Source organism: Suncus etruscus, chromosome 6, assembly GCF_024139225.1.
Source record: "Suncus etruscus isolate mSunEtr1 chromosome 6, mSunEtr1.pri.cur, whole genome shotgun sequence".
Taxonomy (NCBI): domain Eukaryota; kingdom Metazoa; phylum Chordata; class Mammalia; order Eulipotyphla; family Soricidae; genus Suncus; species Suncus etruscus.
Window position 1 is genome coordinate 88,798,706 of NC_064853.1, and position 14,307 is coordinate 88,813,012.

At 39.8% G+C, this 14,307-nt stretch overlaps 1 protein-coding gene and 1 long non-coding RNA gene across 2 annotated transcripts in view; both read left to right on the top strand.

The window, feature by feature from the left end:
- MFN1 (mitofusin 1) overlaps positions 1 to 12,675 on the top strand; it is a 47,146-nt gene extending 34,471 nt beyond the window's left edge. Inside the window, exons 13-18 of the mRNA XM_049775834.1 lie at positions 2,819 to 2,921; positions 3,105 to 3,334; positions 6,618 to 6,770; positions 7,280 to 7,476; positions 10,346 to 10,480; positions 11,800 to 12,675. Of these exons, the coding sequence (XP_049631791.1) occupies positions 2,819 to 2,921; positions 3,105 to 3,334; positions 6,618 to 6,770; positions 7,280 to 7,476; positions 10,346 to 10,480; positions 11,800 to 11,881 (900 nt within the window). The 3' untranslated portion in view covers positions 11,882 to 12,675. The remainder of the gene's footprint in view (positions 1 to 2,818; positions 2,922 to 3,104; positions 3,335 to 6,617; positions 6,771 to 7,279; positions 7,477 to 10,345; positions 10,481 to 11,799) is intronic.
- Positions 12,676 to 13,006: 331 nt separating this feature from the next.
- Positions 13,007 to 13,974, top strand: LOC126012114 (uncharacterized). The gene is made up of 2 exons (XR_007496785.1): positions 13,007 to 13,627; positions 13,672 to 13,974. It is a non-coding gene; the product is annotated as an uncharacterized LOC126012114 (long non-coding RNA).
- The last annotated feature ends 333 nt before the right edge of the window (positions 13,975 to 14,307 follow it).

A 14,307-nucleotide genomic window follows, 5' to 3' on the forward strand; every position in this document is an offset into this window, starting at 1 on the left:
TAAGGGATGAGAATTTTGACTTGTGTGATAAGGCATGTGTGAGGCCCTGTATTGGATCCCTGGAAACACATGTATCCTCTCTTCCAGCTTAGGAGATACATAGTTTACAACTAGAGAGATTCGCACCCCTGGTTTGAATCCCTGGCACCACAGCAGTGCCAGGATATGGCCCCAACCCTCCCTCCCCATCACTATCACCACCACAAGAGAGTGTGGTGGTTCAGTTATTTAGAGGTTCTTTGCCTTATTCTGTATTCTTTATGTATTATGTAATGTTTTGGCTGTTTCATCATTAAGCAAAAATTTATACTAGTGTTGGTATTCATGTTGTTTTGTACACACTTTATCTCACCACCAAAGTCTCACTTCTTCCCACGCCTACCATTGAGTCACTTCTACACTATCTACTCCCCCCACTTCATATGGGAACTCCAGTACCCAGAATTTACTATTGATAGTTATTGTCTATGTTTTTGTTTTCCCTCTATACTACAGATGAGTGAAAGTATCCTCCCTCTTATTTGCTCAGTCTGATCTCATTCAGGTTCCATCCAATGTACAGCAAACTGCATGATTTTATTTCTCTTTGTGTTACTCCACTGTGAATATTCCACTGTGAATTCTATTTTGTTTTGGTCTGAGGCCATACCCATTGGTGCTTTCAGGGGTGACTCCTGGCTCTGTGCTCAGGAGTCACACTCCTGGCAGTGTTTAAGGACCATATGAGATACTAGGTATCAAACCTAGGTGGATAGCATGCAAGGCAAGAGCCTTACCTGTTATATTCTCTCTGGCTCCTGGTTTTGATTTTATTTTTTTTTAATTTCAATATATCTTTTCTTTTTGAAGTTTTATTAAAAGGCTGTGACTTACCAAGTTGTTCATATTATAATCATTTAGACATTAAATGTACAAACACTAATCCTGCCACTAGTGTGATCTTCCCTTCATCAGTGTTCCCAATCTCCCACCTACCACTGTAGCCTGTCTCTATGCAGGCACAAATTTACTTCTTTTTTTTTTGTTTGTTTGTTTTTGTTTTTGATTTTGGGCCACACCCGGCAATGCTCAGGGGTTACTCCTGGCTGTCTGCTCAGAAATAGCTCCTGGCAGGCACAGGGGACCATATGGGACACCGGGATTTGAACCAACCATCTTTGGTCCTGGATCGGCTGCTTGCAAGGCAAACACCGCTGTGCTATCTCTCCGGGCCCCACAAATTTACTTTTTATTGTTTGTTAGAACACAAAGTCAAATGAAATGATCAAAACTTAGATCAGCACGGGCCAATTTAGAATGATATTTTTCTCTATGGAGTTTAATTAAAGTCAGTGTCTACGGATTTACTGGGCTTTGGTTTGGTGCTTTTGGGCCTTCATGTAATTGTTTAGTCACTGAGTTTTATAGACTTTCCCATCAGATTTCTTGTGAAACTACTAGGCTAACTACTGAGATATTAAAGTATTGCATGGCTGTGTGTGCTTGCATGGTCTAGTATTTATAGACCTAATAGAAATTAGGTGGTTTGAAATATTGATAACATTAATTTGTAGAGCTCTCAGAGGGTATAGTGTGGTATTGGACTGCTGTAGTTCATGCAAACGGTTAATCTGCCATGTAATCCTCACCCTCTTTCTGAGCATGCCACAGAGGTATCAGCCTGGACCACGATACCTGGGAAATACTGTCAGCCATTATTTTTTGTTCTGCTGTGTTTTTATCACAACTTATTTATCCATCCATCCATTATTTGTAGTGTTTCTTTCCGTATCTTAACTGTTGTACTAATGCTTCAGTGAACATAGTTGTGCATGTATTTTGTTCTGATCAGTGTTTTTGTATTTTGGGGGTAGATGCCAAGAAGTGGAATTGCGGGGCCAGAGAGATAGCATGGAGATAGGGCATTTGCCTTGCATGCAGAAGAAGGATGGTAGCTCAAATCCCAGCATCCCATATGGTCCCTGAGCCTGCCAGGAGCGATTTCTGAGCATAGAGCCAGGAGTAACCCCTGAGCACTGCTGGGTGTGACCCAAAAACAGAAAACAACAACAACAACAACAAAAGAAGTGGAATTGCTGGGTCTATGGATCTGTGTTTTTCGAGAAATTCCCATATTGTTTTCCATTGAGGCTGAGTCAGAATTTCCAGCAGTAAATTGGAGAGTTTATAAAAAAAGAAGGGAGGGAGGGAGGAAGGTAGGAAGGATTTCTGCTAATATTGTTTTCAGTTTAGTTTAGGGTTTTTTTGGGAGGGGGTGTTCACACTCTTAGCATTTATTGGTTACTCCTAACATTTTTCTCAGGATAATCTTGGTTATTCATGGTCCCATACCAATTTTAGTAATGTTCATCCTAAGTCTTATGCTGGCATTGCATTAATTCTTTATGTAATACACTTGATTAGGAAGGTCATTTTGACAATGTTAATTTTCCCAGTTTATGAACATGAAATATTTTCATTTCCTGGTGTTCTATTTTCTTTCTTAGGTGACTTAAAATTCAAGGTTTATGTCTTTTACATCTATTGCTAAATTGATTCCTAGTTATTTGTTATTTTTGGAGACTATTTTAAATTATGTACTTTTTTTTTCTCTTCCTCTTCTATGTTTAATTGCTAACTTCTATTAGCAGTTGTTTTAGCCATTTTAATATCTTCCTATTAGTACTATTAACGTTTTTAATACTAGGTAAGAAGTCATGCATATAAATAGAATTGAAAATTTATTTTTTTATAGTTCAGCATTTGTTACCATTAACAGTAAAGCATGTGGATATTCTGGAGACAGAAAAATAATGTGGGCATTTACCATTGTTAACAGGAGTTAAATAAGCACATAGAAGATGGTATGGGAAAAAATTTGGCTGACCGGTGTACCAGTGAAGTTAATGCTTCAATGCTTCAGTCCCAGCAAGAAATTATTGGTAATTTTTAAGCCTACAAAATCATGTATTGTTTTTCCTTTTCTATTTCATTCGTAAAGGGTTTGCTTTTCTTTGCATATTTTATAAAATCAATAGAACGTTATTTGCTATTTAAATTTATTATTGTTTCTACTTAAAATGTCTTATTTTATGTCTTAAATGTTGTAATATTGTTCTTTCTAGAAAATTTGAAACCATTACTTCCAGCTAATATACAGAATAAACTACATACATTGATCCCTTGCAAGAAATTTGATCTCAGCTATGATCTAAATTGCCACATGTTGTGTTCAGACTTTCAAGAGGATATTGTATTTCGCTTTTCCCTGGGCTGGTCTTCCCTTGTTTATCGTTTCTTGGGCCCTACCAATGCTCAGAGGGTGCTTCTAGGATTATCAGAGCCTATCTTTCAGGTATGGATTCTTACGCTCAGATATGATTTTCTCTAAAAGAAACGGGTATGTTAAATTTGGTGTTTGTGAGCTAATATCATATAGAGTCTTTTCTGAATGAGTCATAATATATACAAGGGAAAGATAGATTAATTTCTTTTTTTTCTTTTTTTTTTTTTTTTTTTGGTTTTTGGGTCACACCCGTCAGTGCTCAGGGGTTACTCCTGGCTTTACACTCAGAAATAGCTCCTGGCAGGCACGGGAGACCATATGGGACACTGGGATTCGAACCAACCACCTTTGGTCCTGGATCAGCTGCTTGCAAGGCAAACACCGCTGTGCTATCTCTCCGGGCCCCAGGAGCGATTTCTGAGCAGAGCTAGGAATAACCCCTGAATGCTGCCAGGTGTAACCCAAAAAACAAAGCAACAAAAAAACTTATTGGCTCCACTTAAACCTGCTGGTTAATTTTCACAAATTAATCAGTTTAACCCTTTTTGACATTTCCTATAAAGAGAATCACTATTCTACTGTAATTGATGCTTCACTTGTTTTCAGAGCTCATAATATGTGAGTGTTGTAGATCTGTACTCCCGTCCTTGTTTTGACTGAACATATTCCACCCTATGTAATAATACAGTCAATTTATTGGTAGTTGATAATGTGAGCTGTATGTACTCTTTGGCTGTTAGAAGTAATAATTCTATAATCACTTCTATTTTTGTTTGGCCATATCTAGCTGTGCTCATGGTACTTGGCTGTTGTTTACTCCTGGCACAGCTTTGCAGGACTGTGTGATGCTAGTGATCTGACCGGGTCATGAACCCTAGCCCTGTGAGTCATCTTCCCAGCCCTCATGTGCTATTTTTGTGTAGACATGTTTTCGTTTGAGTTTATATCTGGGAATAAAATTGTTAGACCATATGGTGACTGTGTTTAACATTTTATGGAACCGCCAAACTGACTTCCAAGGCTGATGTGCCATTTTACATTCCTACCAGCAGTGCTGTTTCTCAAGATTCTCACCAAGAATTGCTGTTCTCTTTTTATTCTAGTGAATTTAAAGAGGCATCATCGTTATTTTGATTTCCTGAACAATTAATGAGTGTGAACACGTATGTGCTGTTACATATACTGTTACTGTATATACCATATAGTTGTTATGTATCTTTTTTCCTTTTTGGGCCACTTCCGGTGATGGCCAGGGGTCACTCCTGGCTATGTGCTCAGAAATCGTTCTTGGCTTGGTGGATCATATGGGATGCCAGGTCGAAGTGTGTGTGTGTGTGTGTGTGTGTGTGTGTGTGTGTGTGTGTGTGTGTGTGTGTGTGTGTGTCTGTGTCTGTGTCTGTGTGTGTCTGTGTCTGTGTGTGTGTGTCTGTGTGTCTATGTGCTCAGAAATCATTCCTGGCTTGGGGGATCATATGGGATGCCAGGTCGAAGTTGTGTGTGTGTGTGTGTGTGTGTGTGTGTGTGTGTGTGTGTGTGTGTGTCTTATACACCTTGCCTGTAGTGTGACTTCGAATTGCAGCATTGGAATTGGTCATAGCATCTTAATTTTCAGACTCTAAATAGACTCTCAAAGACTTGAGTGTCTTGTGGTGGATTTGGGATGCGAGGAATTTTAGCACAAGGCCATATTCTTGCAGAGCAGGTGGCAGATAAGCTATGCTTCAGTCCTCAGGCTCCATTAATTTTTTTTTTAATGGAGATACGTGTGTTAGTGACTTGTAGTACTTATTTTAGGTATAAAATTTGAACCTTTGTCAGATGTTGTTTCTGTTTTGTAATCTTTGGTACTTCCTTTTTTGTTTTTGTTTGTTTTTTGTGTCACACCTGGTAGTGCTCAGAGGTTACTTTTTCCTCTTTGCTCAAGAATTACTCCTAGTTAGATTGGGGGACCATATGGGATCCTGAGAAATCCTGAGAAATGGAACCTTGGGTAATCAAATGCAAACAAATGCCCTCCCTACTGACATAATTATTCTAGCCCCTCTTTTCTTTTTTTTTTTTTTTTTTGGTTTTTGGGTCACACCCGGCAGCACTCAGGGACCACTCTTGGCTCTATGTTCAGAAATAACCCCTGGCAAGCACAGGGGAACATATGGGATGCTGGGTTTCGAACCACCGTCCTTCTACATGAAAGACAAACACCCTACTTCCATGCTATCTCTCCGGCCCCCTCTTTTCATTTTTGTTAATGGTATATTTTGAAGTATAAAATACCCGTGTTTTTTTTTTTGGTTTGTTTTTGGGTCACACCCAGTGACACTCAGGGGTTACTCCTGACTGCACTCAGAAATCTCTCCTGGCAGGCTTGGGGATGCCAGGAATTGAACCAGGGTTCATCCATGTGTGAGGCAAACACCCTACCACTGTGCTATCTCTCAGGCCCCAAAATACATTTTTAGTTTTTGGGTCATACCCGGCAACGCTCAGGGGTTATTCCTGGCTATATGCTCAGAAATCACTCCTGGCAGGCTCAGGGGACCATATGGGATGCCAGGATTCGAACCACCATCCTTCTGTATGCAAGGCAAACGCCTTACCTTCATGCTATCTCTCCGGCTCCAAAATACATTTTTTTTTTGTTTTTGTTTTTGGGCCACACCCTGTAACGCTCAGGGGTTACTCCTGGCTATGCGCTCAGAAGTTGCTCCTGGCTTCTTGGGGGACCATATGGGATGCCGGGGGATCGAACCGCGGTCCGTCCTAGGCTAGCGCAGGCAAGGCAGGCACCTTACCTCCAGCGCCACCGCCCGGCCCCCAAAATACATTTTTAAAGCATGATCTCTCTCTCTTTCTCTCTCTCTCTCTCCCCCCCCTCTCTCTCTCCACTCTCTCTCTCCCCCCTCTCTTTTTTGGGCCACACCTGTTTGATGCTCAGGGGTTACTCCTGGCTAAGCGCTCAGAAATTGCCCCTGGCTTGGGGGGACCATATGGGACACCGGAGGATCAAACCAAGGTTCTTCCTTGGCTAGCGCTTGCAAGGCAGACACCTTATCTCGACCGCCACCTCATCGGCCCCAAGCATGATTTTTCTCAAGAGTAAAGAGCTTTTTATAAATATATTGATGGTATATTATGAAATATATTATTCGTCCTGGTATCCTTGGTCTGTGTTATAACAAGTGTCAGACCATCATTATTCTCTTTAAATATTCATAGAAAAATTTTTTGTGTTGCTGATTGTTTTGTTTTGGGGCCACATCCAGCAGTACTCAGGAGTTGCTGGGGGGCGGGGCATAAACTAAGGAGCAACCCTGGGACTAAGAACACTTTTTCCTCCACCCGTGTCTGTCAGCTCCCTAGATCATTAGCTTCGACTCCCACTGCTCCTGCCAATTCAGCAATACCAGATAATACATCACAAGAAGACCTCATGATTACCTTGATAACAGGATTGGCTTCTCTTACATCTAGAACTTCTATGGGCATCATCGTTGTTGGAGGAGTGGTAAGAAAAGTGTACTACTTATTGTTGGATAAATAGAATGTTTGCAAGGCTGCCTGCTCAATGATGAAAAGATATGTGCTTTTATTTCTTTTTTAAAAGCATACACTGTTGTAACTGTCAGTTATGCCTCAGTAAAACTGTTAACTAAAGATAAAACTAGTAATTTGGTTTTGTTTTGTAAAGCCTAAGTCAGTCATTAGCTACATTTGGGGGAGGGGCGGCACCCAATGATGCGCAGGGGTTATTTCTGGCTATGCTCTCAGAAATCACTCCTGGCTTGGGGGACCATATGGATGCCAGAGGATTGAACTACGATCCATCCTAGGCTAGTGTGTGCATGGTAGACACCTTACTGCTTGCGCCACTGCTCCGGCCCATTAGCTTCATTTTAGAGCTGAAAAATTAACCTTACATTTTGGCATATCAAGCAGATCAAAGTCTGTTAGGTTATAAAATAAATTACAAAATGTTAATTTTTTTTATAAAGGAGCTCTGAATCTATTTTACAGGTTTGGAAAACTGTAGGCTGGAAACTCATATCTGTTTCATTAAGTATGTATGGAGCTTTGTATCTTTATGAAAGGCTGACCTGGACCACACGTGCCAAAGAGAGAGCCTTTAAGCAACAATTTGTCAACTATGCAACTGAAAAACTGCAGATGATTGTTAGTTTCACAAGTGCGAACTGCAGCCATCAAGTACAACAGTGAGTTCATTTATTTGTTGTTTTAAAAAATAGCTTTCGTGGGCCAGAGCGATAGCACAGTGGTAGGGCATTTGCCTTGCATGCAGCTGACCCAGGATGGACCTCGGTTTGATCCCAGGTGTCCCATATGGTCTCCCAAGCCAGGAGCAATTTCTGAGCGCATAGCCAGAAGTAACCCAAGCGTCAGCATGTGTAGCCCAAAAACAAAACAATAAAAGCTTTCTTGGAAGTAGGCATAAATCTAGAAAATACATGAGTGCCACTCAAAGAATTGTTGTCATGTGAACATCACTCTCTAATCACCTAGATTGAAAAAAAAAAACACTCCCCAACATACATGATTATGGAAGAATGTTTTTGGTTAGTCAAGATTATACTTGATTGGGGCCGGAGAGATAGCATGGAGATAAGGCATTTGCCTTGCATGCAGAAGATCGGTGGTTCGAATCCTGGCATTGCATATGATCCCCTGAGCCTGCCAGGGGCGATTTCTGAGCTTAGAGCCAGATGTAACCCCTGAGCACTGCTGGTTGTGACTCACCCAAAAACAAAAACAAAATAAAACAAAAAGATTATACTTGATTGAAGAGGTAATTTTATAGAGCACAAGAGAATTTTATCATTGTTCATTGAATTTTTTAAAATGTATCCTAAATGCTTATTTCATTAAGTAAAAATCTATGATCTTCATCAGATTTAGTATGAGAAGTATAGTACTTGCCTGTATCTGGAGGACTTAGGTTTGATCTCTGCTAAGACAAAAATAGACAAAAAAATACACCATATTTTCTAGCATATAAGACAACTTTTTTGGGGGGTGGGGGCACACTCAGTGATGCTCAGGGGTTACTCCTGACTATGTGCTCAGAAATCGCTCCTGGCTTGGGGGACCATATGGGACACCTGAGGATTGAACCATGGTCCAACCTTGGTTAGCACTTTCAAGACAGATGCCTTACCATTCCGGCCCCTATAAGATGACTTTTTTTGTTTGTTTGTTTGTTTTGTTTTGGGGCCACACCCGGCATTGCTCAGGGGTTACTCTTGGCTGTCTGCTCAGAAATAGCTCCTGGCAGGCACGGGGGACCATATGGGACACCGGGATTCGAACCAACCACCTTTGGTCCTGGATTGGCTGCTTGCAAGGCAAACACCGCTGTGCTATCTCTCCGGGCCCAAGATGACTTTTTAATCCATAAAAATCTTCTTAAAAGTTGGGGGTTGTCTTATATGCTGGTATATGGCATGTTGAAACTTAACTCCAGCTTCAGGGACAAGTGATCCGGCCCCTTTTTACTGCCACATCCCATCCAGCTGCCAGGTGTCATCACTCAGTCCTCTGCTTGTCCTGATTAATCTTTCAGAGCACACAGAAGAGCTGAGTTACTGAGCACTGCATCCCACTCAGCCGCTGGGTGAATTCACTGGTATGCAGCTTTCGAGTGCTCAGTCCTCTGCTTGTCCTGATTCATCTTTCAGGGCACACAGAGGAGCAGAGTTACCGAGTGCCTCATCTCATCCAGCCGCTGGGTATGCGGCTTTCTGGTGCTCAGTCTTCTCTTCAGCTTTAATGGGAGAGGAGGCACTAGGTCTCCCTCTAGTTGTCCTACTAATTACTGCACCCCAGCCAGCTGCTTGGAGAAGCCCCCTCTCCCTGCTTTCATTGTAGATCCCAATTAAAAAAATCAAGTCACTCACTATAAATGACAAATATAAAGTGATTTTTGGCACTCCAAAGTCCAGTTATATTAAACATATACTGTTAACTTTTGAAGGTTCTACTTTTTTTCTCTTAGTTTTTTTTAATTTCATTTTGTGTACATTAAAACAGAGGTAGTCTTATATGGCAAATATAGCCAAATATAGCCCAAACACTATATTTTAACAGGAAAAGTAGGGATTCATCTTATACACCGGAAAATATGGTAGTTCTTCAGTTGAGTGGGTAATATTCTGTATTTAAGCTATCGAGAGCTGAAAAAAAAATTTTAGTGGTGTTTGAGCCACATTTGGCAATAGGCAATACTCAAGGTTTCTCACTCTGTGCTAAGCCTTGTTCCTATTAGGCTCTGGAGACCATGTGGGCTGCCAGGAGTTGAACTTGGGTTGACTGCAAGCAAGACAAATGTTCTACAGTTGTACTACCACTCTGATCCCCTACTGATAGCTGAATTTTAAAGGTTCTCCTAGCTAAACACAATTGCAGTATATAAGCAAAATAACATGAAAGTGATTAATTTACAAAACTCGTAAGTTGAGTCCCCAGAATCTTAAATATGAAGGGTAATTAGTAAAATTTCCTTAGCACATCTTAATTTTGTTTTTTTGTTTGTTTTTGTTTTGGGGTTTTTTTGTTTGTTTGTTTGTTTTGGTTTTGGTTTTGGTTTTTGGGTTACACCCGGCGGTGCTCAGGGGTTACTCCTGGCTGTCTGCTCAGAAATAGCTGCTGGCAGGCACAGGGGACCATATGGGACACCGGGATTCGAACCAACCACCTTTGATCCTGGATCGGCTGCTTGCAAGGCAAACACTGCTGTGCTATCTCTCCGGGTCCAATTTTGTGTTGTTTTGTTTTTGTTATTTTGGGGCTGTACTCGGCTGTGCTCAGGGTTTACTTCTGGCATTGCGCTCAGAAATTACACCTGGCAGTGTTTGGACGACCATATGATATGGTGAGGATCGAACCCAGGTTGGCCTCATGCAAAGCAAATGCCCTTATCACTATGCCCCCACATCAGAGGTTTTTTAACATGATATCAGTGAGAAAACTCCAAGCAAAAGACAAGAGGGTGGAAGGGTAAAGTATATATTCAGGAACATGAGAACATTTCAGTACTGATGTGGATGTGATAATTCTTTTCCTTTTAAGGGAAATGGCAACTACTTTTGCTCGCCTGTGCCAACAAGTAGATATTACACAAAGACATCTGGAAGAAGAAATTGCTAGATTATCCAAAGAAATAGACCAGTTGGAGAAAATACAAAACAATTCAAAACTCTTAAGGTATTAACTCTTTTTCCTCAAATATGATAGTATTTGTTGGTTCCCTTACCAAAATATAATTTTGTAGTATTACTAGTTAATAGTATTAAAATTTTAGTTGTGTGAGTTTTTGTAATTTCTCATATTCCATTTATTTTGCAATTTCAATGGAAGTGAATTTTAACAAGATTCTGACTTAAGATCTGAAGTTAAACTTTATTAGATTTTTTTTTATTAGATTTTCTTTTCAGAGACCAAATTTTATAGTTAAAAATAATAATTTCAGTCTCATATAGGCAAGACATATAACTTCATTTTTCATTGAGGACTGTTGTGTATTCTCGGCGTTCTTATATCTAAAGCAGTAAAAATAAACAAGATATCCTAATATGTTGTAGTATTCTGGTTTAATATGATTTATCATGGAAACTTGGAGGTATAAAATTTGCTTTGGGGATCAAGACCAGAATTATCACCATTGAGGTATTACTTTTTGTTTTGTTTTGTTTTGGGGCCATGCCCCTTTGTTCTCAGAGCTTATTCCTGGTTCTTTGCTCAGGATCTCTCCTGGTGGGGCTTAGGGGTTCTCTATGGGATGCAATGATCAAACCTAATTCAGTTACAGACAAGTCCCCTACTCACTGTATTATCGTTTCGTCCCCAGAATCAACAAGAATCTCTTAATCTTTACTGCTTACCAGGGTACATGCTACATGCTATACTTTGTTCATATAAGAGTTTGCAGCATCTGGGAATTGGGGGAAAACGCCTTGTGTCCTGAATTTGAAGTCATATTTAAGACATTAAGTCTGTTGTGGATTCAGGATGTCTTAATCTGATCAGCAGTCATATTCTTTTTGTTTTGTCTTTGGGTCATCTGGTTGTGATTTAGTAACCTGGTTTAGCGCTCAGGGGTCACTATTGGTGGGGCTTAGGGGGCTCAGGGAAACCATATGGGATGCTGGATTGAACCCAGATCTGCCATGTGCAATGCAAGCACCCTACCCACTGTACTATCTAGTTTAGGTCCCCACAATAATCTTTAAAAAGTTGATAGTTGGGACCGGAGCGATAGTACAGTGGTAGGGTGTTTGCCTTGTACGTGGCTGCCAGGTCAGACCTTGGCTCAATCCCTGGCATCCCATATGGTCCCCCAAAGCCAGGAGCAGTTTTTGAGCACATAGCCAGGAGTAACCCCTGAGCATCACTGGGTGTGGCCCAAAAACATTAAAAAAAATTTGATAGTGATTGAATCTTAGTTCAAATAAATACTACCGCTAGTAATGTGTATTTTTCATGACCTTTATGGTAATTTGATGTTTGTTTGTTTTTTTAATTAGAAATAAAGCCGTTCAACTTGAAAATCAATTGGAGAATTTTACTAAACAGTTTCTACGTTCAAGTAGTGAAGGAGCATCTTAATAAGAAATTGCTTTTGGTGATCATCATTGGAGAAAACGTGGAAGATTGGAGTAGTTGTTATTTTTATGAAATGACTTTAAATATGAATTACACTATACTTAAGTTGCAAGTCTTTGTGTAGATTCTGGTAATGATCTGTATCTCAGGGTGTTTGGTTTCTGAAGAGTGTCATGATGTCTCTAGTTTTAATTTGGGGTACTGTAAAGGCTGGTTGTTTAGTGTATTAAAATGAATTAGTCAAAAGCAACAGAACTATGTGACCCCTGAGGGGTGGGGCCTTGCTCTGAAATAGGGCTCTCTTTAATTTTTGATTCTGAAAAACTCTGCTTCCTGGTATCCAGGAGTTAGAGGATATTCTTTTCATCTTCAAAACTAATTTTTGATGCCTACTTAATGGGAAGTCACTTCATTGTTTTATATGCTACATTGATTTAACCACAGAGGCAGGCGTAAGAATGTTCTTTGAGTGTATTATTTATGCAAAGTACATTCACTTTTGCCATTTTGGCGGGTATGTAAACCACTAATGTGCTGTTTTTAATGCTCATTAAAATTGATGTAAAACAGAAATGTTCATTACTATAGTCTGAGAGTATGTAGGTCTGGATTTCTTTATCTGGTTCTAAACATATAATTAGCTTTGCTTTGATACAGTTCCAGTAAGGAAAAACTTTCTCGGTCTTAGAATAAGATTGGAAGTGGGGGCCGGAGAGATAGCATGGAGGTAAGGCGTTTGCCTTGCGTGCAGAAGGACAGTGGTTTAAATCCCGGCATCCCATATGGTCCCTGGAGCCATTTTTGAGCGTAGAGCCAGGAGTAACCCCTGAGTACCACCGGGTGTGACCCAAAAACCAAAAAAAAGATTGAAAATGATTTTTTTTTAAATGACCCAAAATAAAGGGAGGCCTGAAATTTGGGTGGTTAATGTCATGCACAGATGCTGTTTTTCAGAAAGGTTTTTTTCTAAGCACAGTAGTAGTGTATGCGAGACTGGTTTTTACTTTAATTGGGTGAATTTGCCAGAGCATGGTTAAAAGCTATTACTATATTTTTTATCTTGCTATGCAAAATATAGTCTTGAGGATGCCAAATCAAGATCACAAGTTACTTTTTATAGGAGTTCACAATCCTAGACAACACAATGCATTTGACTAAATGCATCTTTTTCTGAAAGATAAAATTATGGTTCTTTTCTTTTAGTACTCAGTAATTTTTCTGTGCCTTCCAGGCTCCTAGATGTTGTTTCAACTTTTCAAAGCTTTTCCAACACTATTTTTTAAGATAATTTAAGAAAAAAATAACAGACTTTTCAAAGAATTTTATGCAAATCAAATGATACAACAGTGTTCAATCCAAGTGAATATTGGTTTATATTTTTCATTGTTGAGAGACAACAAAAATATGGTATCAGACACCAAATGAGATTAGGTAACAGCTGCAGCCTGAAAAAACTGATGTCAAAGATGATCCTGCTTGTTTCGTTACAGATTCTAGATCTTAATCTTTAAAATTCTTGAACTTTTAAACAGCATAGTGATTTGTTATTACCTCATTACTAGGCAAAAGCATTAAGGGTTCTCAAAGATTTATTCCTAGATCAACAGTATCACTGGTGAACTAACAAGAAATGTCATTCCTGGGTCTTAGCTCAGATCTACTGACTTAAAATCCAGGTATGGGCATGGCGGTCTCGAGCAGCTCCTCTAGGTTGAGGTGTGCTCATACTTGGGAACAACTGGAATAGTGGTTCAGGGATAGTTAGTTTTCCATCATCACTAGTTTGAATGAAGTTTTATCAAGCCAGGTCTAAAAATGTCTGATTGTTGGAAATGGAACACTAAGCAACCTTTATGCCTAGAGATAACATGCGCTAAACCCATCGAACTGATTTACAAATGTGATTTACAGCTTACACAGTTAAAGTTACTACACATATTTGCAGTTGTGTACTATAAAAGTCGACAGAATTATTTATAAAGTTTGTATAATTTTAAACTTTTTTCAAGAGTAAAGTTTTTATAAGTACATAAAGCGTGCAAGGTGAAAATAAAGCTCTCGCCTAACAGTTGATAAATGTAGCATTTATACTGGCATCTGGTGACTTAATCCTCATATTTTTATGGTTGACATAACTACTTTGGGTAGACTCTTTGGTTGTGTTAAACTCATGTTCTTGGTCACGTATTGAGTGTGTGTTAACAGTGGTGAGCATACATGTGGTGATCATGGGCACTAGGGATCAATCCCCGGGTCTCAGACATGCATGTGTGGCATGTGTTCTCCCACTTGAAGCACATCTCCAGCCCAGTACTGGAAATTTCAAAATTACCAACAACTGTCCTTTGACATGTCATATGTGTCAAGAGACACAGGTGACAGAGGTGTGGGGTTATTTTTATGCATGCAGTTTTCCAGTGTTCCACGTT